Source organism: Tauraco erythrolophus, chromosome 29, assembly GCF_009769465.1.
Source record: "Tauraco erythrolophus isolate bTauEry1 chromosome 29, bTauEry1.pri, whole genome shotgun sequence".
Lineage (NCBI taxonomy): Eukaryota > Metazoa > Chordata > Aves > Musophagiformes > Musophagidae > Tauraco > Tauraco erythrolophus.
In genome coordinates, this window is record NC_141493.1 from 4,764,961 (window position 1) to 4,785,517 (window position 20,557).

General features: G+C 44.1%; 1 protein-coding gene across 1 annotated transcript; it reads left to right on the top strand.

The window, feature by feature from the left end:
* The first annotated feature begins 3,021 nt into the window (after window positions 1-3,021).
* Window positions 3,022-17,787, top strand: NFU1 (NFU1 iron-sulfur cluster scaffold). Its single transcript, XM_086628068.1, has 8 exons — window positions 3,022-3,069; window positions 5,131-5,237; window positions 8,506-8,641; window positions 11,168-11,234; window positions 12,038-12,152; window positions 12,857-12,920; window positions 15,647-15,821; window positions 16,409-17,787. The coding sequence occupies exons 1-8, from the start codon at window positions 3,023-3,025 to the stop codon at window positions 16,454-16,456; spliced, it is 759 nt and encodes a 252-aa protein (XP_086484194.1). The 5' UTR covers window position 3,022; the 3' UTR covers window positions 16,457-17,787.
* The last annotated feature ends 2,770 nt before the right edge of the window (window positions 17,788-20,557 follow it).

A 20,557-nucleotide genomic window follows, 5' to 3' on the forward strand; every position in this document is an offset into this window, starting at 1 on the left:
TCGTGCCGACTTGTTTACGGCCCTGATTCGGGTCGGGTCAGACTGAATTTAGCATTTTGGCAGCTTTTATGTCCTTCAAGCACTTTACACAAAGAGCAAGCCAGCCGTGCCCCAGAAGCTACCGATGCTGCCAGCGTACATCCAGTGCTTAAATGGGTTTAAATCTCTTTTGGGGGGTGGAGGCAGCTTGTTTGTATCTCCGCATGCGACCTATGAAGTAATGGGACTTTTGGCTACGGTCAGAAAACTGAATTTCAATGCCAGTTAGTCTGATATCCTTCTTATTTCCAGCCTGTATTCCTCCTAATCCTGCACTGCCAGCACTGCGGCTTCAGCGTGATGAATTGTGAGTGGAAATTTCATTTCCATAGTCTCTGAAGCTTTAATGAATGTGGAAGAATAATGCTCATTGTTTTCTTTGCCACACAACCGGTGATTGTGATGAAATAAGACCGGTATGGCCTCAATGCAGCGTTTTGAAGTCAGTTTTCTGAACAGAACCACTGGTTTCATCTTTTTTTTTTTTAAAGCTGTAGTAAAGTCTGTGAACTGCCCGCGGTCCTCGTGCACGGCCAGAGGCCGCAGTTACCGCCGCCGTCCTGCGACAATCTTAGATTCGTGCTGGGAAAGGGACTGGTTCTTACCCACTGCCAACTTCAGCTCCAACACACTTAAAAGTCTCTCTTCAAAGTGATTCATCAGAGTTTCTGCATGCAAAAAAAAAAAAAAAGGAAAAGCAGTTGGCTTGGCTCTCTGTGCCTCACTGCCGTGACGTTCGTGCAGCGCACGCAACGGGACCAGCCGCCGCGGTGTTAACCAGCACTTTCCGCAGCCTGCTGCAGTATTTTCAGGACTTTTCCCCATTTTTTCCTTTCCGGCCAGCTCAGCACTAGTCATACGTGTCATTAAGTTTACAATCGTAGCCTCTGGAAGCCAGCGCACACTCGGTCCGTGATGCACGCTGCATGGAGCACACAGGTGACGTCAAGCTCGGGACAGCAAACCCGTGTAAGCAATCGTGACACACAATCGTGACACACAGCGCCTGAAGCACGTCTGAGCGAGATCTGTTTAATTGCTGAACTCTCAATCACTCCAAAGTGGTAATCGGTTACTCTAACTCAGCTTCCACCAAAGACTCTTGTGTTGGGGAGTTGAATTTTTGTGGGTTTTTGTTTTGTTTTGTTTTTCTTTTCTCGTGGTGTTAAATCAAGGCCTTTTCCGCACACCGAAAGACTCCAAAGCATTTTTACAGTAGTATCTTGACTGTGAAATCTTGTTCCCGTTCTGAAACACATTCCTGAAACCTGATCAGCTGTTCTAGTGTTTCTAAAAATAAGCCACGGCCTGTCGTTTCCATTGTAGGTGGGGTAAATACTGTCACACGCACCTAGAAATACTCCTCTGTGAAGTTAGAGGGGTAGCGGTTCCCGGATCCCTCCGCTCCAAAAGGAGAAATAATTGCTCACAGGGGCAGGGAGGGCCAGGGGCTTGTTCAGGGCCGGGAGCTCCGACGTAGGATGCAGCTGGCAGAGCATCACTACCCGCCAACTCCGGCAGTGAAAGAAACTCCCTTATTTCTGTGTGGAGCCGGGAAGCCGGAGCTGGAAGCGCCCGTGGTCTCCGCTAACTGTGACAAACAATCTGTGACTCGTGCCCTACGAGCAGCGTTTCGTTGGCACCACGCTGGTATTAAGGTCATTCTTAGCGGTCCTGGAAGTACCTCTGACTTGCAGATTTGATGGAGTCAAGTTTTGCACTCCGGGTGTGATCATCTGTGTTTCTGGTAACCATTATGAAGAAATGTTGTAAACTTCTGTACATTTTATTAAAACTGTATCTGATTCCAATACATCTTCTCCACTGTGCATTACTTCTCCCCTCCCCATGTCAAATATTTGTGCTGGGTACGAAGGATCTGGTTTTTAATGAGTTCTTCCTGCCAAGGTGCCAAACTGGGTCTGTTCCTACTACTCATAAAGTCACACTGACCTTATTGCTTTGCATGGAGGCTTTAAGCAGTGGATATTCCAGTGGCTATTCCAGTTTACTGGAGAGAAACCTCCACGTCTGGGGCAACGCTCCAGCTCCAGCCTGCGCAGAGCCATCCAGCCCTCCCTGACACCCGGGAGCCGCTGCGGCGAGACCGGAGTTGCGGAACGAGCCCATCCCTGAAGAGGACCCGCCGTATGGGAGCGGAATGGTCCGTGACCGCCCGCGGTGCCGACCGTGCCGGGCTGGGGGGCACACATGGAGGTATCCAGGAATGGGTTTTGGCAAAGCCCAGCGAGAGAAATGTGCTTTCTGTGAGCGCAGCCGTGGGCTGAGGTACAGGAATGGCCAAAACGAAGGGCTGAAAGTTTGGCTGAAGAGCTCGGTTGGATTTTTAGATTGTGTTCGTTAATTCTAAGAGAATAAGCAGCTACAGTCAGCCTAATGTAAGTGACTTGCTGGTTCAAAATTGGCAGGGCTATGGTTGTCCTCCGGAGCGAGGAGGCGGCTGCGGCCCAGCCGTGGGCTGGAACCTCTCCGTCTTGCTGGAAGCACAAACGTGTCTCCTTCCTCCCCAGGGAGACTCTTCCTCCTCTTTTTCCTTGTGCCACAGCCCTGAACGGCGGCGGCCGCCACCTGCAAGATCGAGAGCTTCCACCTCAAAATACGTTCTGCTCAAAGCAAACGCAACCTCTGACGTTTTCTGTAGCCATCGCGGGGAGGTCACGTTTGCAATTTCTTGATGGCTCCTGAGGGGGAGAAAGTGCGTATTCACAAACAAAGCGTCACTTTTGGCGCTGGCGCTTCGCGTTTAGAGAAGGGGAGGGAAAAGCGGTCCCAGGTTTGTATTTTCAGGAAGCGTGCCCTGCTCCGCCGGGGGCGCGGGCTGAGTCCGCCCGGTGCCTCAGGGGGCGGCGGAGGCCGAGCGGCCCGGCCCGCCGCAGCGCGCGCCCTTCCCGCCAGGGGCCGCCAGGGGGCGGGGCGGGAACGGGCGGGGCGGCCCTGAGGAGCGGCCCTGAGGAGCGCCAAGATGGCGGCTGCGCGCTGGCTCGGGGCGGCTGCGGGGCTGGGCGGCCGGTAGGTGACCGCGGGGCTCCCTCGCTGCCTCGGCCCGCAGGAGGGAGCTCGGCTTTCTCCCGGCGTTTTCCCGGAGGGATCCCCTCTTGCCCTGTTCTCCTGCGGCTTAGGGGGCGGCTGGGGCGCAGCGAGCAGCACCGCGACCGCGCGGGCCGCGCCGGACTCTCCTCGCTCTTCTCCTTCCCTTCCTCGCTGCAGCAGGGCGGGCGAGGGTGAAGTTATTTCTTCCTTCCCCTCGTTACAGACAGGCAGGGAGAGGTTGTTCTTGCCCCAGCGCCATTGCAACAGCGAGGCGTGAATTCCCCCCGACACGGAGGTGCTGAGGGCCTTCCCCCGAGGGACTCTTCACCCCCCGCACAGGTGTGTGAGCAGTGAGGGGGAGTTCCCCCCCCATGTGTGCTCAGGACCCTGCAATAAGGAGTAATTCCTGCCCCCACATGGGTACAGGGTCATGCAATGAGGAGAAGTTCGCTCCCTCACACCTGCGTGTTCAGAACTGAGAATACGGGGGAATTCGCTCCCCCCGCCCCCAGTTGCTGAAAACTGTGTAATACGAGGAAATTCAAAGGACCATGTGACGGGCAAACCTCCTGCCCTGTGCCGTGGGCTATAAAATGGACTATAATCTTTATTTCCCAAAGCTAAAAGGAGAAAAGACAATGTTGCTCTTGGGGGACCTTCCTCACACATCCCGTTGTGGTTTCTGCCTGCTATCACGACTGCAAAAGTATGCAAATAAGATGATTTAGACCTTTTTCTGCGTTCGTGTCTCCCTCAATTGAAGCGGGGAGGTCCGTTTCATGAAATAGAGCTTTTTTTCTGTTCCCATGTTTGAGGCATCTGGGCCTGGGTGTAGTGCTTCTGTTCTGATTTATGATCCCTTGAGAGAATCCGCTGCCTCCTGTTAGTAGCAGTCCCTGTAGATGTAATTTATTTAGTTTACCTGCTTTCCTCGGTCTGTACCTAAGGACAGAAACCAGATAATTATCAGTCCTCTGTGTAATGTTTATCGGTGCTATCTGTGATGTGAGGTGGGTTTTTGTTATATTTTCTGATTTCCACTTGGCTCTGAAATTTCTGGATGCTGTTGGCTGTGTCTACACTTACGGAAGTCAGCTGTGTAAGCAAGTGTTTGCACTTCTGAAAGTTAGGCCTGTTAGTCCATTGCTCTGCCTTGCTTTTTCTCTTAAAGTTCTTTTTTCCTGTTTCCCCTCCGCTCTTCCTTCTCTTAACTTCATCTGAGCAGATGACACCACCTCTGGTGCGAATTATGTGGCCAGTATGGGTCAGGGCCTCTTTTAACTGGTCTGATTTCATTCTGGAACAGTACTTGTACTGGAATATACAGAATTTCTTTGTTCCTCAAAGGGAGGAAATACACAGAGTTGGACTGGGGTGAGGTATGGCTTGGTACGTGTAGCTGATAGGAGTTTTTATCTTTTATCCAAATGTTGTCCTGGTGTTTTTTTCTTAGGACAATTATTTGTGTAAAAGTAGCCACTCCATTACCTTTTTAGCCTGCCTTGTGTTTTCCAGGAGTCACCTAGCCAAGATGTTTGTTTGACCAGCTCAGCCCACAGTGTAGAGGAGTAAATTCTGCCCTTGATTTAGCCTCAGGTGCTTGGCGTTAGATTCATCTCAGCTGTCTGTAATCTTCTGAAAAGGAGGTATTTAGTCCAAGCTAGATTTCCAGGTGCTTGCTACTGTCCAAAGGAAGACAAAAGGCTGCCTTAGGGTGATTTTATCCTTTTCTGTTATAGGTAAGTAAGGTGATCTCCCTGTTTTTAGTGACCATGAAGGAGTCTGGATTCATTTTTTTTAGGAGGCGAAAAATGGAGAGTTATGTCCATTTTGTTGTAAGAGAGAGGGAGTACTGAAAAGAGGAAAAAGCAAGGGATGTTTTGTGATCTAACCTGTGAGCTTACTGTGTTACCTGGGAGGTTTAAGGTATGTGAGTGTCTTGCTGAGTTCTGGGGTCGCTAGAAGCGTGTGAAATATTCTTTCTGTGGGGTAGTGCAAACTTGTAGTTAAGAAATTGTTAGTAAAATTATTTTTCTCTAGGTTCTGTCGTGTGATGTTGAAAGATGGTAATTTGACAACTCAGCAGTCTTTCCACCACCTTGCACAAAAGCAGCCACCTCTTCCATCTGCAGTATGGCGTAATGCAGGTAAATGCTAGTTAAAAACGAATAGGTGAGTGCATTGGGAGTTTTCGTCTTGTGCTAACAAAAGCCTCTCTTCTTTCTGAAATCTGACTGTGATAACATTTCCTAGGTGGTTTTTAATGACGTGCTAGTGCACGTGGACGTTGGGAGCTTGGGGAGGAGACGTAGATGGCTCGCCAAATGCTTGATTATACCTGTTTTTTCTGTGTCATTCAGCTGCCAAGACTTACAAGGGGTTTTGTGCAAAATATTACTTGGGCTTTGCTGCACTTCTGAATTTAATTTCTGTCTTAAAGTAATTGTATCCCTTGTGGAAGACTTTGCATTGCCTCCTGTCTTGCTTCAGCTGCTGAGCTCTGCTGGATAAAATGGCTGGCCAGCCAGATAGAACCTAGCAAGGATGAAAGCAAAGCCTCTCGTTCTTAAAGCTGCAATATTTTCTTTTTCTAATTTTCCCCCTCTTGAACGTGCATCCATGTATGGTGCATTAGTGGCATTTTCCATTAATACTATCTGCAACTTGATATTACCCTGAAAAAGTTTAAGTTTATTGTACCTACCAAAAAAAAAAAATCTGTGACACTTTCACTGCAGAAAAACATTCTGCTTTTTGCACCTGTGTGAGGGATTTAGTGACTGCTCTCCAATGCTGTAGCAGAAAGAGTCTAAGACTAAAAAATTTCACAGGTGCTGTTGCATGGAGTTAGTCACAAATGGAAATCTTTTTAAATAAGTCTGCTCAGGCAGAATTTTTCTTATTTATTTTGATTTCAGAGAAGCCCAGTCTTACCTGGTCTAGCACCGTTTTATCTATTTCAGTGTTAATCAACAGGCAGACTGTGATGAGTAGATGTAGTATTTTACCTGCTTCTGTAAGTGTCCTGTTGGAGTCAGGCTCTGTTTAGTATCTTCCCCTTACCTTGAGCAGATGGCAGGGCAGAGTTACAAGCAGGTGTATGCAGCATTCTGCACGGGGCTGAAAGAAACGTGTAGCTGTTAGATGTAAACACAGCCAGTTAGCAACCACTGAGTAACAAATTCCAAACGGGTTATTCACAGCTGTGCAAAGAACTCTCTGGGTTGATTAACGATTGAAGAACCTGGTCTTGGGAAGCCAGATCTCCAGCTGCAGAAAACACTTGTGAAACGCAGAGGCTGCTTGCACGGATGCCTTTTCTGAGAGCTGATGGTGCCGTTTGTGTTGTAGGGTGTTAGAGACAGTAGATGAACAATGTTCATAGCTGTTGGTGACCCATTGCTTTTAATAAACGGGCAGTGTGTGCTCCGTTTATGCCATCCACATCCCCTGCTGTTGGTTATTTGTAAACTGTTAATGCTGGATGTGATTTTGGATGCCAACTGTATCTGGAAGATGAGTGGTTCTTCCATCTCCATGGATAAAGCTGACTAGTTGATTGCTTTATCAGCGTTATTCTTTCATGCTAAAACTTCTGTGCTAAGTCTTTTTTCCTTTTAAAAAAAAAGAAAAGGTAGTGTGTGCATACTTGACATTGTGTATGTTCAAGTCAAACGGGTTGTTACCTTGACAGACACGTGCAGTAACAATTTGGCAATTTATAAATAGCATGATTTGTCATCTAATACCAGGGAGTCATGAGCAAAATGGCAGTTCAAGAAAATGGAAATGTCAGCTCTTTTTGCTGCTTTAAATTCCTCTATTGCATATTTTTTGAAGTGATGTGAACTTGTTTCTCAAGTGTAATTTATTTGTAAATATTAGTTCTTAGAGATCTTTTGTTTGTAAAATGCTTTTTTTTCTGTCCTGAATGTTCGTATGTCATTTGATGTGCAGGAAGAGGTAGGAAGGAGAACTAGAAAGAGAATGGGACATCAGGCATATGCTGCGTGGACATGTCTACAGGAAAATACACTCTTAAATGTACACCATTAAATGTAGAGTATTACATTTTAATCAAGATCAGTTTTTTTTTTACACTCTGCTAGTGAAAGATAGACCCATGCTGCAAAAGGAACTTCTGTAAAAATTTATCTTTTAAACATCTTTACCAGTAAATTGTAAATAATTATATGTTCAATTATTTGGTCAGTTCCGTTTCTGAAGGATAAGTGATAGCTTGCACTAATTTTTCATTCTGTGGAAAATATTATGAGCAGGAAGTAGTTCACTATAACTTGTTATGCTTGTTTGTCTTCTTTTTATAGTGCTGAAAACTGAAATACACACAATTTGTGGGATTTGGGTCTTATTTTTAAGAGAGGGTTGGTACAACTGATGACCAGCAGGAGCAGGGAAGTGATCCTGCCCCTGTACTCGGCACTGGTGAGGCCGCACCTGGAATATTGTGTCCAGTTTTGGGCCCCTCGCTTTAAGAGAGATATTGAGCTCCTGGAGCGAGTCCAAAGAAGGGCAACTGAACTGGTCAAGGGGCTGGAAAATAAAACTTATGAGGAGCGGCTGAGGGAGTTGGGGCTGTTTAGCCTGGAGAAGAGGAGGCTGAGGGGAGACCTGATTACGGCCTATAAATACTTGAGAAAAGATGGTGGGGAGGTAGGGGAAGGGCTCTTTACATTAGTGACAGGTGATAGAACAAGAGGAAATGGGTATAAGCTTAGTCAGGGGAGGTTCAGGTTGGATGTTAGGAAGTATTTCTTCTCTGAAAGGGTTGTCAGCCACTGGAATAGGCTGCCCAGGGAGGTGGTTGAGTCCCCATCCCTGGATGTGTTTAAGAATAGGGTGGATGAGCTACTTGAGGATATGGTTTAATGGGGATTAGGGATGGTTGGACTCGATGATCTCTAAGGTCTTTTCCAACCTAGAAATCTATGAAATCTATGATAAAGTTTTGAACAGGAAGTGATAATACTGGAAGAGGGACTTCACAGCATTTGAGGATCATAAAATGGAAACCTAGACACCGCAGAGAAGTGAAGGTTGATCTCCTGGCCTTCAGTAGAAAGCGAGGATGGCACCAGCTTCATGCTGTTGCAGTAGGAGACTTTTTAGGGCACAAAAATTATCCACAGCAGCAAAGGCTAGGCTGTGTTTATCACCTTGTGAGCTACCATGCCTGTGTTTATCAGTCTGGATGCTTTCATGGAACACGTTCATGGTGGTTTTGAAGTATCATTGCTGCACGGGCTGCTGTCTGCTATAGAACATTGATCACCCTGGTCTTGACTTGCTAAATAATCAGGATCCTTGACTTTCATTTAAGCTACTTCATTTTGATTACATTATTTTTCTTCTTTTTGTGTTTGTGGTTTTGTTTTGTTTTTTTTCAATTTCCAGTAAGAGGCATGTTTATTCAAACTCAGGACACACCAAATCCAAATAGTCTGAAGTTTATTCCAGGGAAGGAAGTGCTGGAGTCGAGGACTATGGAGTTTTCCACACCAGCTTCAGCCTTTTGCTCACCTTTAGCAAGGTATTGTTAAACACATCGTAATTTGTTTGGGGGATCAGTATGGGCTGTGTGTCTACAACTGATGTTTTTTAAGCACAGCTTTTGATCATTCTACTCCTCCTCATTCTCAGGGACGACTTGGTTGGATTTAAGTTTTAACGCTGCTTTACTTGTGCATAAAATTTGAAACTGGGAAGGCTGTCATTGCTGAAGTAGTCTTTCTGTGTGTCTGAACTCTCTAGGGCTGTGTTGTGGCAGAATGCATCATGATCTACTTTATGCAGCTGAGGAGTGGTGTTACAATTCCATGTTCTTCAACAGTTGCTGCATCACTGGCCCTTATTTCGCAAAATCATTCCCATCAGAACACTCTTAATCCAAGCAGTCACTTGGAAATGATGCAGCTTTTCAGAATTGGGAAATAGATGGTGTAAGATAGTAAACAGTCCCCAAAAACTGTGAAATAAGTGTAGCTTGCTTGCTTTGGCAGATATTGGTGCTGACCTGAACTTCAGTGGATTTTTCCTTCACAAAAGGTTTATAATGTTTCAAAGGAAGGCCAGTTCTGGCCTGGCCTTTCAGACTGGGTCTGTAACAGGTCTTGAGAGTTGCAGCTTCAATACCAAATTGTGTAATCTGGAGTAAGAATTGCTGAGCAGTTAATCAGTTCATGTCATCTTGATACAGAAAAGGTTTGGAGCACCATCACAAGTCTCTCTGGGAATGTTTGGAAGCATCCATTTCTGCATGTTTGTCGTTGCTTTCACATTAGCCTCTGAAAAGAAACTTTTAGTTATGTGGGTGGAAGGGCTTCAGTTTGAGGGCGAGGTGCAGAAATGTTGCAGTAGATTGCCCCCGGAGATCCCAGTTTAAGGCATCTTTGTGTATGTTGGAAGAGCTACGTGGAAAAGTAGAAGTTGTTTCATGTGGCAGTCTCTGCAGGAGCTGTGGAGTTATCAAACATGCAGCTCTAACGCTTCCAAAGGTCTCTTGTAAAGTTGTTGGAGAGCAAACAGAGTCTTGTCAAGCAAAGGTCTGTGACTCGGAGTAGCAAATACAGTGTGAAAGGTTTCTGAGGACATCGGAAGGCGTTAGCGGAATGCCGACGCGGTGGGATCTGGTCATGCCAAAGCACATCAGGTTGCAGAATGCGACTGGCTGTCAGAAAGTGGCTTTTTGTGGTCGTGTATCTGCAAATGGATGTTTTCATCAGAGAAGATGGATGTGCCAGAACGTGTACCATGGCAGAACAGCTTGATTATGTGTGTTTTGCAGGTTAATGAAAAAAAAATTGCCTACTACATATCGTTAAACCCCAGATTATGTTTTTTGTAAGTGGAATACTCATTTATTTTGAAAGGGAAGATTCATTTTCCAAAGAAGTAATGAAAGCTTTCTGAAAGGCAGGGAGAGGGGAGAATTATTTAATTGATCTAGGCTATTTAATTGATCTAGTGCACAATTTCACTGTGCACTACCCAGTTGGCTTAGTGATGAAAAAGCCCAATATGCTTCTAGCTGTTTCATGGAAATTCTTTCAAATGGGCATTGTGAAATCTCTTGTCATTTTGCATCGCACGTACCTTTGTGGTAAGATTTCCAATTCCTTCATTTGTTGCATTTTTGATGTTTTCTAGTCTTGCAGGAGAATATATATATTTTTTTTTTCCTTTAATTAGAACACTCTTACAGCCTTATACTGTATTTAACTCCAGATACTTCCTACTGTTAATGATTTTTTTTTTTTAACTCTTCTCTTCAGAAGTAGCATCAATTATTTATTCCGTACATGAATTTGTTGGGTTTTATTTAACCGTTTGTGGAAATTGGTCTTTACATTCTCGTTCTGCTTTTTATATTTATAATATTTGTCAAAAATATGCTCTCTCCTGTATCTAAGTTCTTATGTTGCTTTGGATGTGTGGTAATTTACCACCTGGTTGTTGGGTGCTGTATGAGACCATCTCAAGCAATTTAGTATGAATCTTAAGCCTTTGCTAAATCTTTACGTTTTTCACGTGCTGTGCAAGTGACTAAAAATACTGGGGATTGCTCCCAAGGTGAGTTGGTGTGTTAAAGCCTGGTGGGCTGCGTGGCACTGATACTTTTCTTTAATGGCAACAGAATCAAAGGCAGTTTTCATCGAGCTCAATTACTTTAAATACCTTGCTTTAATCTAAGGAACGTCCTTTGTGTTTGCACTAGTCCTGCCTGAAACAATAGTGGGTTTTATGCTGGATGAATACGTTTATTTAATACAGAGAATATGATTTCACCTCCAAAGAAGAACTGGGGAGGGAGTCACTCTCACACATCTTGTGAAAAAGTCCTGTAAGATGTGTTCAGTTTTACTATGTACGCTGCTTCGCAGCAGGATCTCCTGGCTCTTACTAAGCTGTAGGTGAAGTAACTGAGTTTCTCTTAATGGTTCTGGTTTTAGTGCTTATTTTTGTCTGGAAATGTATTCTAGAACTTTTCTGTGACAGATTAAATAAATCTTTAGGAGTTTGCCTGAAACGTGTGTACTTTTTTTAATTTTCCCAACAGACAGTTATTCAGAATTGAAGGAGTTAAAAGTGTTTTCTTTGGACCAGACTTCATCACAGTCACCAAGGTAAGCAGAACAGAGATTCAGATGTACTAGTAGATGCCACAAGGAAGATCTAGTACCAGGGGCAGTGTTCACAAGTGACGTAAAGGGAGTTGCTTTTAGTATAAAAGCAAAAAAATAAATTCCACTGTGTGAATAGCACTGGAATAGGTTGCCCAGAGAAGTTGTAGGTTCTTTGGTCTCAGAAATGGTCACCATTGGACTGGCCAAGGCCCTGTGCAACATGGTCAGGGTGGAAGTGGGCTTTGGTTTGAACAGGGTGCGGGACCGGATGACCCCAGAGCAGCTTCCAGATGAGAGGATTGCATGACTGGGATGGAGCGCCTTGCAGGGAGCATGGTGTTTACCCAAGGAGTGGAGCCCGTGTTGGCAGAGATAAGGTGTTGCACAGTAACTGTGCAGCTCTGCTCTCACTGTGTGAGGAGCACAGGGTGGTTCAGTGAATGATGATTTGCCTCAGAATTAAATGGAACCAAACAAACATTCTCTGAGTCACTGAAACAGTTTGGTGAAAATATGTCCAGTAACTTATTTAGGAGACGCTATTTTTCACCTCTTTTTAGCTAATGTTTTAATAGTGTCTGGCTTGCAAGCAAGGAAACCTTTCCATTGACTGTTTTAAGTTGAGTCTTACTGAACTTTTTTGGCAAAGCTGGACTTGACAAAACTGTGGAATCAAACCCATGCATCAAATGTGAGAGCCCATTATGACAGTTTTAACATCAGAAGAATTTCTGCTTAACTTATTGTTAGGAGGCAGATACTCTGTGTTTATTTGCTGGTTTTTTTCCTTCTGATCCTCATAGGAAAGTGAAGACCTGGATTGGAACTTACTGAAACCAGATATTTATGCAACTATAATGGATTTCTTTGCCTCCGGCTTACCTGTAGTTACTGACGAGGCACCTCGGACAGATACAGGTACATCAGACTCTTCAGGAAAAGGCCAGTGTCTGCCTTTGGGTTTGCTTTTTGTGGCATCCAGAAAAACCTCCACTTGTCCCTCAGAAAAACGTGCAAGAGAATTTAAAGTGAGAAGTGCTAAAATTAACACAGCGTGGATCATGTTCTGTTATATTTTGTGTGTGAGAAATATTTTTGCAAGTACTGAGGCTGTGTTTAGAAAGCTGTTGGGTGTTGCTGCACATCCTTTTTGCTCTACAAAGGGTTTTATTTCCCTCCTTAAATCCAAGAAGAGTGCCCAGGCTTAATGTCTGTGTCTTAATGGTAGGTTTGTAGTCTTAAATGAACAAGAAATAGTAAGAATTTTCCAAACTAATAGAGAGTAATTGAGACTAACTTAAAATTTAGGGCAGTATTTTTCCGTTTATTTTCTTATTTGCAACTTACAACTTAAAGAATATTTCTGTTGTTTTAAGGAATATTTTGACTATTGAATTACTCTCTGCTCTGTTATGTCTGGAGAGTTAATTTCAATATTAAATAGGGATGTAAATATGGATAATGCAGAAAAAGGTACTCAGAATTCAGACTTCTGCCTTTTGGTTTCGATCATCTCAGCAATGTTTTTATGCTATTTCATTCTGCCCTTATGGACATACAGTGTTAGTAATCATATTGGAATTCTCTCCGAGTTCTGATTTGCACGTTTTTCTTTTTCCAAGCTGCGTCAGAGGAAGATGATGAAGTCGTACTAATGATTAAAGAACTGCTGGATACAAGAATAAGGTAAACCAGGAACGTTGCTGCTGGATGGAGTGAGTTAGTCTTGAGGCTTGGATTTATTTAGGGAACAGTGTGTTTTTCTTTGGGTACGTGGGATTTCATGGCTCAGTATCTAGTGTGAGGGTTTAAAGTGCAAAACTGACTGGAGTTGAGAATACTGTTTCCTTGAATTGAAAATTCTCTATCTAGTTTTCCTGTTTAAGCAAACTATGTGCTGCACAGTCCTTATTGCTGAGTGATTTCAGAGCAGTGTACAGTCTCGCCCTCCACAGTGCAGTTAGACGGGTCCTGGTTGGTTTTAAATACTGAAAACAAGACAATCTTTGCTTTTACAGCAATTTTTTTTTTTCCCTCTGCTGTGTTCACCTCTGTCTTAATTATACTTGTCCTTCCCTTCCAAGTATTCCAAAGTAGTTTATACTCTTGTGTCATACTCTAAAGGAAAATATACTAGTGGGTTGCCCTTGCTGTCTAGGCTTCAGTGGATTTTGTCCTTGTGTTCTGTTGCGATTTTATTGGTATTTTAACACAGCTTGAATTTAGAAACTTGTGGTAACTAATGAAGTCTCCAGAGTGGCTGTGGATCATGTTGTTCACCTGAAGTCTATTTTTATGCTCATTAATTGCCTTCCAAAGTGAACTGAAAGGAATAAGCAGCTTGACATTTTAGATGCAGAGGAAAATGCCTGATGCGTTTCTGAAGCTGTGATATCTGATGGTGACATAGAATCATGGAATGGTTTGGGTTGGAAGGGACCTCAAAGATCATCCAGTTTCAACCCCCCTGCCATGGGCAGGGACACCCTCCACTACACCAGGTTGCTCAAAGCTTCATCCAACCTGGCCTTGAACACTTCCAGGGATGGGGCAGCCACAGCTTCTCTGGGCAACCTGTGCCAGTGCCTCACCACCCTCAGAGGGAAAAATTTCTTCCTTATATCCAATCTAAATCTCCTCTTGTTCAGTTTAAATCCATTGCCCCTTGTCCTATCACTACCTGCCCTTGTAAAAAGTCCCTGTCTAGCTTCCCTGTAGGCCCCCTTTAAGTACTGGAAGGCTGCAATAAGATCACCCTGGAGCCTTCTCTTCTCCAGGCTGAACAGCCCCAACTCTCTCAGCCTGTCTCCAGAGCAGAGGTGCTCCAGCCCTCGGAGCATCTCTGTGGCCTCCTCTGCCTCCACTCCAGCAGCTCCATGTCCTTCTTGTGTTGGGGACTCCAGAGCTGAACACAGTACTCCAGGTTGGGTCTTCCCCAGCTCACAATTTGCAGCAACCAGAAACTTGTACGTTGGTCAAAATCACGGCGTTCAGTTTAATTTTTTCCAGAAGCTATGACGAACTTGGGCTTTTTTATTTCATTTTCTTAGATGCTGAATTTTAAAAGTGATGTGTAAGAATACCGTTTTGGGTATCTCACAGCTGACACATGGTGCTGGTTAATTCTTCTGAAAGAAAAGAGGGAGAAAAGCAGAAGTAAGCTGGAACGTTTTTCCCAAGCTTATGGAGTAACTGTTGAAATGTGTAACCCACGTGTACTGTTGTACAAAGACATGATAGGAAATAACATTTGTGAGGCCCTGCTCTTGCTGTGTTCGTGGCCATTTAAGCTCCTGTGGTATGTTAGTCCTTGACTTCCCAGTGGCCTTTTGTAACGGGCACAGAATTTCTGCCCAAATTTCTGGTTTGCCCCACCTTATTCTCTTTCGTTTCCTTCCCTCTGTACCCCTCAGTAGACCAAGAAGCCATTGATGAGAATATTGGCAGCAGTGTATCTTACTTCATTTTATAGCAGGATAGTTTACAGAAGCTGTATAGAAACCAGTGGTACATACAGAGCATTTATTGTTCAGTCAATCAAAAATATGTGCAAAGAAGCTGTCAGAAGGTTCAGGATGGAGGGAATGTAGATCTGAAAGGCCCTATAGTGTGTTAAAAAAAATAATTTCAAATAAGAAAAATGGAATTTTTTGTCATGTTCTTTGGCTTTCTGGAATGGAGACCATTTGCTGTGGTGAGTTGTTAATAAATGTGTCAGATTCATAGATTATGCTCTTAGGAGTGTAGCTCTCAAAAGAGTTATTTTGGAAATCTGTATAAAGAGCTTCTGTGAGAGTAACTCGATGGTTTTAGCTTGGTCTGGAGAAATGCTGCTATGGGGACACGGTTACAATGCTGAGCGTTTGCTGCTTGCAAGAGGAGACCACACTGCAGAAATGCTGATAGTACTGGGGTAGGATCTTATCAGATGCTGTTTTCTTCACCTGGTAGCAGGATTAAGCTTTTATAGTCTGAGCTTTTTCCTCTCCAGTGTGAACTGTGTGGTTTGTTTATGGAAGCACTTAAGGACTTCTTATCATGTAAGGCATTCGTCGTGACACGTGGGGAGGGTCTCAAGGCAAACTGGTAGGTCTTTGCAGGCTGAATCAAGCTCTGCTCTAAGGTGCTTACCCTCACCCCTGGAATTTCAGTGATTCTTTTGTGTGCTGCTGCGTTCATTGCAAATATGTTTTGCTTAATATCCTATGGAAAAGCAGTAGCTGTTGCTGTGAGAGGGTCCAGCAAAGTATCAGTTGTTGGAAACGTGAACAAGGTGGTTGTAGGGAAGGAGAGCTTTAGTCACTGTATCTTGACAGTTCTTTGTGTATATTGAACTGAGATTTACTAAAGGTTTCTGGAAGCAAACGTATTTCAGCCATACTTACTTTAAACTGAGTATTGTGTTCCATCAGGCCGACAGTGCAAGAAGATGGTGGTGATGTTATTTATAAAGGCTTTGAGGATGGGATCGTGCAGCTGAAGTTGCAGGGTTCGTGCACCAGCTGTCCCAGTTCCATCATCACCCTGAAGAACGGGATACAGAACATGCTCCAGTTCTACATCCCTGAAGTAGAAGGCGTGGAACAGGTGGGTTGGTGAGAGAGAACAGCTGGTTTCTTTCGAATGGAAAAGGTGGTCTTTGTCCCTTTCCAGCGTGGACAGGTTGGCAATTTAAGCAAAAGTACAGGATATGTAGATGCAGTTTTTCCAAGTCAGAAGCTGTATCTTAACAAAAGATACAGAACTCTGCTGAGTCTGGTACGACCCCGTGCACCCACACATGCTGGGGATGGCCTGGCTGGGAAGCAGCTTTGCAGAGAAGGACCTGGGGTCCTGGTGGGTGCCAGGTTGAACTTGAGCCAGCGACGTGCCTTTGTGGCACAGGGGGCCAACGATGTCCCAGGCTGTATTAAGGGGAGTGTTGGCAGCAGGCTGGGGAGGTGATCCCTCATTGGGCTCTCTCCAGTATGCCCACCTCCCTCTTGTACTGAGGAGCCCAGAACTGGATGCTCTCTGTTTTTCCTTTTTTGTGTGACCGTTGTCATTCAGCAGTGCAGAATAACTGCTGTTCTCCTTGGGTCCAGCAAGGGTTTAATCTAATAAATTCTCTGTGCAGTTGTGTGGGACTGAGAGTTTAAACTGCTCACCTAAGCTAGTTCTGGATTTGATTTCAGGTGGTTGACGAAGATGATGACGTGGAGAAAGAAGCAAATTCTACCTGAGCTAGCATCATCTGTGGCCAAATAAATATTACCTCTTGGTGTACGTAAACTATCTTTGTGCTGAGGAATAACTAAATTTGCCTTTCTTTTCAGAAAAATAGTTGCAATTATATCTGTGAAAATGTATCGTCAATTTAAGCAATTTGTCCGCTAATTTATTAAATGCCCTGCATTGAAAAAAGAATACTTTTGCTCCACATTTGTACAATGTCTTAAGAAAGAAGTGTCGGGCTCTAAAAATGGCAGTGTGTCTCTCTGGTGTTCTTTCATACAAAAAATTCAAGACTGAAAAAAAAGAAAGCAGAAGCCAAGTGTCGTGACTGTTTTTTATGCAACAGAAATATTAAATGTTTACACCCCGACATCCATATGGGGCTTGCAGGACTATCTGCCCTTGCTCTACAACTGGGAAATTCAGGAATGTTCACTTTATCAAGTCTTGTTAAAAAGCTTTTGATTCCTATCAGTTTTTTTGTGTGAAAAATAACTCATAACTTCAGACGTTTGTTTTAGAGGATGTAATATTGCCGTCACTTGTGGAAAGTTACCTACTTGCTCCCTACCGCTGCGCAAACAATAGCAACAGAAACAAAAAATGTGAGTTGTTTGGTAGAAAAATCGTATCTTTTAAATAAACGTTAGAAGATTACGATCCTTATCAGCCGTAGTAAGTAGAGAGACTAATTAGCTTATTTAGAAGTAAAATGGTTGAGCCACCATTAGTGGTGTGTTTAAACTTGCAAAAGGTGATTTCTCAACATAATACTCTCGACATCAGGATGGGTGTGCAGTGCTTAAGGGCACAAATTACGTTGGCAGGGTAGAGAATTACCGTGTTTACCTGTGCCATATCCTGTTTGTTCCTTCTGCAGTGCCAAAGAGCGCAGCGCGTGTGTAACTTGGCTGCCCTGGCTGAGCGAGGGAAGACGTGGCAGAGCAGAAGGCGTTCCGGTTTTAAAGGCTGTGGGAAGAGAAATGTTTATTGTTCTGAAATGGAAAGACGTAAATCAGGCCATGCAAGTACTTCTGTTTAGTTGTGCGTGCAGGACTTAATTTCTTCCTGGTGCCTAGCTTTCGCAGATGGCTTTGCTAATGGAAATACTATTTCTTCTTTGTGCTGCCACAATCAGGCTGGATTTGTGGTCATTTTTTGGCTTATAGTTACAGTAGTATTCCCTGCGTGTGAGGAATTGACAGCCCGGCCTGCTGTATTCCCCTCTTTCACTTCTTGACAGTGTAATTCCACTGAGTCCTTGAACAGGATCAATTAAGTCAGTGGAGAATCTTTTATATAGCATGCAGATCAGCATGTGGTAGCCGTAAACTTCATATTACTTGTTAGAAATGTGAAAATAAATATTTTAGCAAAATATTTCCGCAGCTCTCATGGAGAGTGATAACCTAGTCATTTAAATGACCCACTCGGGATTTGGAAATTGGGTTGGAATTACAATGTTTTCTTTACCATTACGAAGTAGGCAGTGCCTGATCTTACAAGTATATCGATGACAAAATTCCCCTCGAGGCAGGCTCAGGCTGTCCATAAGAGAGAGGTGGTGCACATGTCATCGCCAGCAAACTGTAGAACAGCGAGTAATGTTTCTGGTTTCGCAAGAAATAGAGCTTTTTAGGCCTGATTTGTCAATTTAATGCCCTATATAAGCCAGAACTGAAAACAGCAAAGTAGCTGTTTTGTGTGTTAAGTAAAATGTATCTCTTAACGATGAGATCTTTGCTCTTCAATAAAGCAGCACTAATCGCTGCCAGGTACAGTAAGGATCCAGTTCTGCCTCTGTATTTCCAGTCTTGTTTTTAACGGGGTTTCAGTTTGTACAAATAGGACCGAATTAAGCCTGCACTTAGAGGCTGAAGATGAGGCATCTTGAGACTGAAGAGATTCCATGTCAGCGTGTATCCTGGGTGTCCTCAAGTTCCTCCAGCTCAGTGGTGGAGAGAGAAGAGCACGACGCTTGTGTCCCATCCTCTTTTATCTGTTCTGTCCCAGTACAAAGTAAGCTCATTAGGGCAGTGGTTGCCTTTCTACAGCATAAAGCACTGGGGGGCTCTCCAGCTCTGGATAAACAGGAGCAGAGGGAAGGGGGTTAAGTGCCACTTGGGGAACAAAACCAAACCCAACTACTGGCAGCATTAGCAATAACCATAAACTCTAATACTATGCTAGCCCAATGTGGTGAAATCGTTAGCCCAAATCATTAGGAGTTTCTGTGTGAAGCTTCCAAGCTCTGTCTGGAACAGCTTAGTTCATGGAAAGAATCCCTGTTAGTGAGCGGTGTCCCGTCTCCTCCACTCCCCCAAAAAACCTTTCGCATTCACGGACACTGAGGCAAACAGAGGAATATAGTAATGACCGTTCAGTGTGTAGCTTGGGAGTTGAGGTGGCCAGCGTCCTCTGTGGCATTATGGGATGTAATGGGATGTTCTTGCAGTTCTTTTTTTAAAGAGGGCTCTTCGCTTAGGGGGCTGGGAAGCTGTGCTGTACCTTAATGGTCAGGTCAGCAAAGGGTTGGGTTTTTTTTTTTTGACTGCAGTTTTCTATAAATTGCAGTTTAGTCATTACATTTAAAATAGTAATGACTGCTTGAAATTATTCTGGTATTTTCTTAAAGTAAATAAGTAATTTGGTATTTTTGCTGTGCCGTAGGTAAGTGCAAAATTACAGTCTGTTATTCTGCTGTTTTTATTTTCACCCGTCAGGTAGAGAAAACACAAAATCCATTTGTGTTTCCTAAGCACTCTTCTAGCACTTTTACAGGCCAAGTTGGATACAGCCATCTAAACTCTTGTCATCTTGAAACTTCGCAGGTGGAGATAGGCTTTTTGTCAGGATGTGACTCGTTCCATGCCTCTAGGAGAAATTAGCCTGTTTGTCTGTAAGGCAGCCTGCTGGTAACGCTGTAGTGTGCGATGGGAAGCAGTCGACGGTCACAGCCTTCGCCGACAGCGTTGTCGGAGCAGGTACTTTCAGCACAGTAGCAGGAGGAAACAGCTCGTGTTACCTGATGTGAATACTCCAAATGCATTGTGTCAGGGATCAAATACTCCAAATGCATTGTATCAGGGATCAGATACTCCAAGTGCATTGTGTCAGGGATCAAATACTGAAAATGAATTGTATCAGGGATCACAAACCATCTGCTTTTCAGGAGGTGATAGTGTGCGATTTGTCTAAAATTCCAGACTTTAGCCAGAACTTCTGTATGAAGTGAAGTACGTTGAAGGAAGTGGGTATTTTTTTACCAACCACGACCCCTTTCTGTTAATTTTGAAAGGCTCACGTGTGAGAGAGAGTTCAGGAAACTTTTCACGATCCTGTGTTCAGTAGTAACTGTCACATCTACATCCACATGAGCTGTATGTGGAAGTAAAACCAGGTACTGTACGTACAGCAAACCTCGGAATAAAGTAACGAGTTACATAGGGGATAAATACTGGCTTTTAGGGGGAAAAAATTAAATAGCCACTTCAGGATTAAATGTGGAGCTATATTTCTGTATGTGTAAAATTCTGAGGAATTCGCATGAGATGAGTACATACGGATGGATGAGTTAGCCTCAGCTTGAGGGATTCTTTTCCATCATCACATATGGTGTAGCTATAAGTTGTAAAGTTTGGTATTTGCTGTGTTGCTAACATGAACATTTTAGGAGTGTTTTTAAGCCTTGTCATGCTTCTTCAGGTCAAGGGCATCCCTTTTTATAAGTAGGGTCATGTCCTTTCAGTTTGTCTTCAGGTCATGCTATAGATTGTTTTAGGTTTGTAGCAAATATCTGAAGAAATTCTGCTAGTGGCAAGAAGCCATTGAATGGTTTGGGTTGGAAGGGACCTCAAAGATCATCTAGTTCCAACCCCCCTGCCATGGGCAGGGACACCCTCCAGTACACCAGGTTGCCCAAAGCCCCATCCAACCTGGCCTTGGACACTTCCAGGGATGGGGCAGCCACAACTTCTCTGGGCAACCTGCTCCAGTGCCTCAGCACCCTCAGAGGGAAGAATTTCTGCCTTAGATCTCATCAAAATATCCCCTCTTTCAGTTTAAAGCCATTGCCCTGTGTCCTGTCACTCCCCGCCCTTGTCCAAAGC

Coding starts and splice junctions, on each gene's coding strand:
- NFU1 (XM_086628068.1), top strand. CDS start 3,023: ATGGCGGCTGCGCGCTGGCTCGGGGCGGCTGCGGGGCTGGGCGGCCG. Junction 5,238..8,505: donor TGCAGTATGGCGTAATGCAG/GTAAATGCTAGT, acceptor TTCAATTTCCAG/TAAGAGGCATGTTTATTCAA. Junction 12,921..15,646: donor CTGCTGGATACAAGAATAAG/GTAAACCAGGAA, acceptor GTGTTCCATCAG/GCCGACAGTGCAAGAAGATG.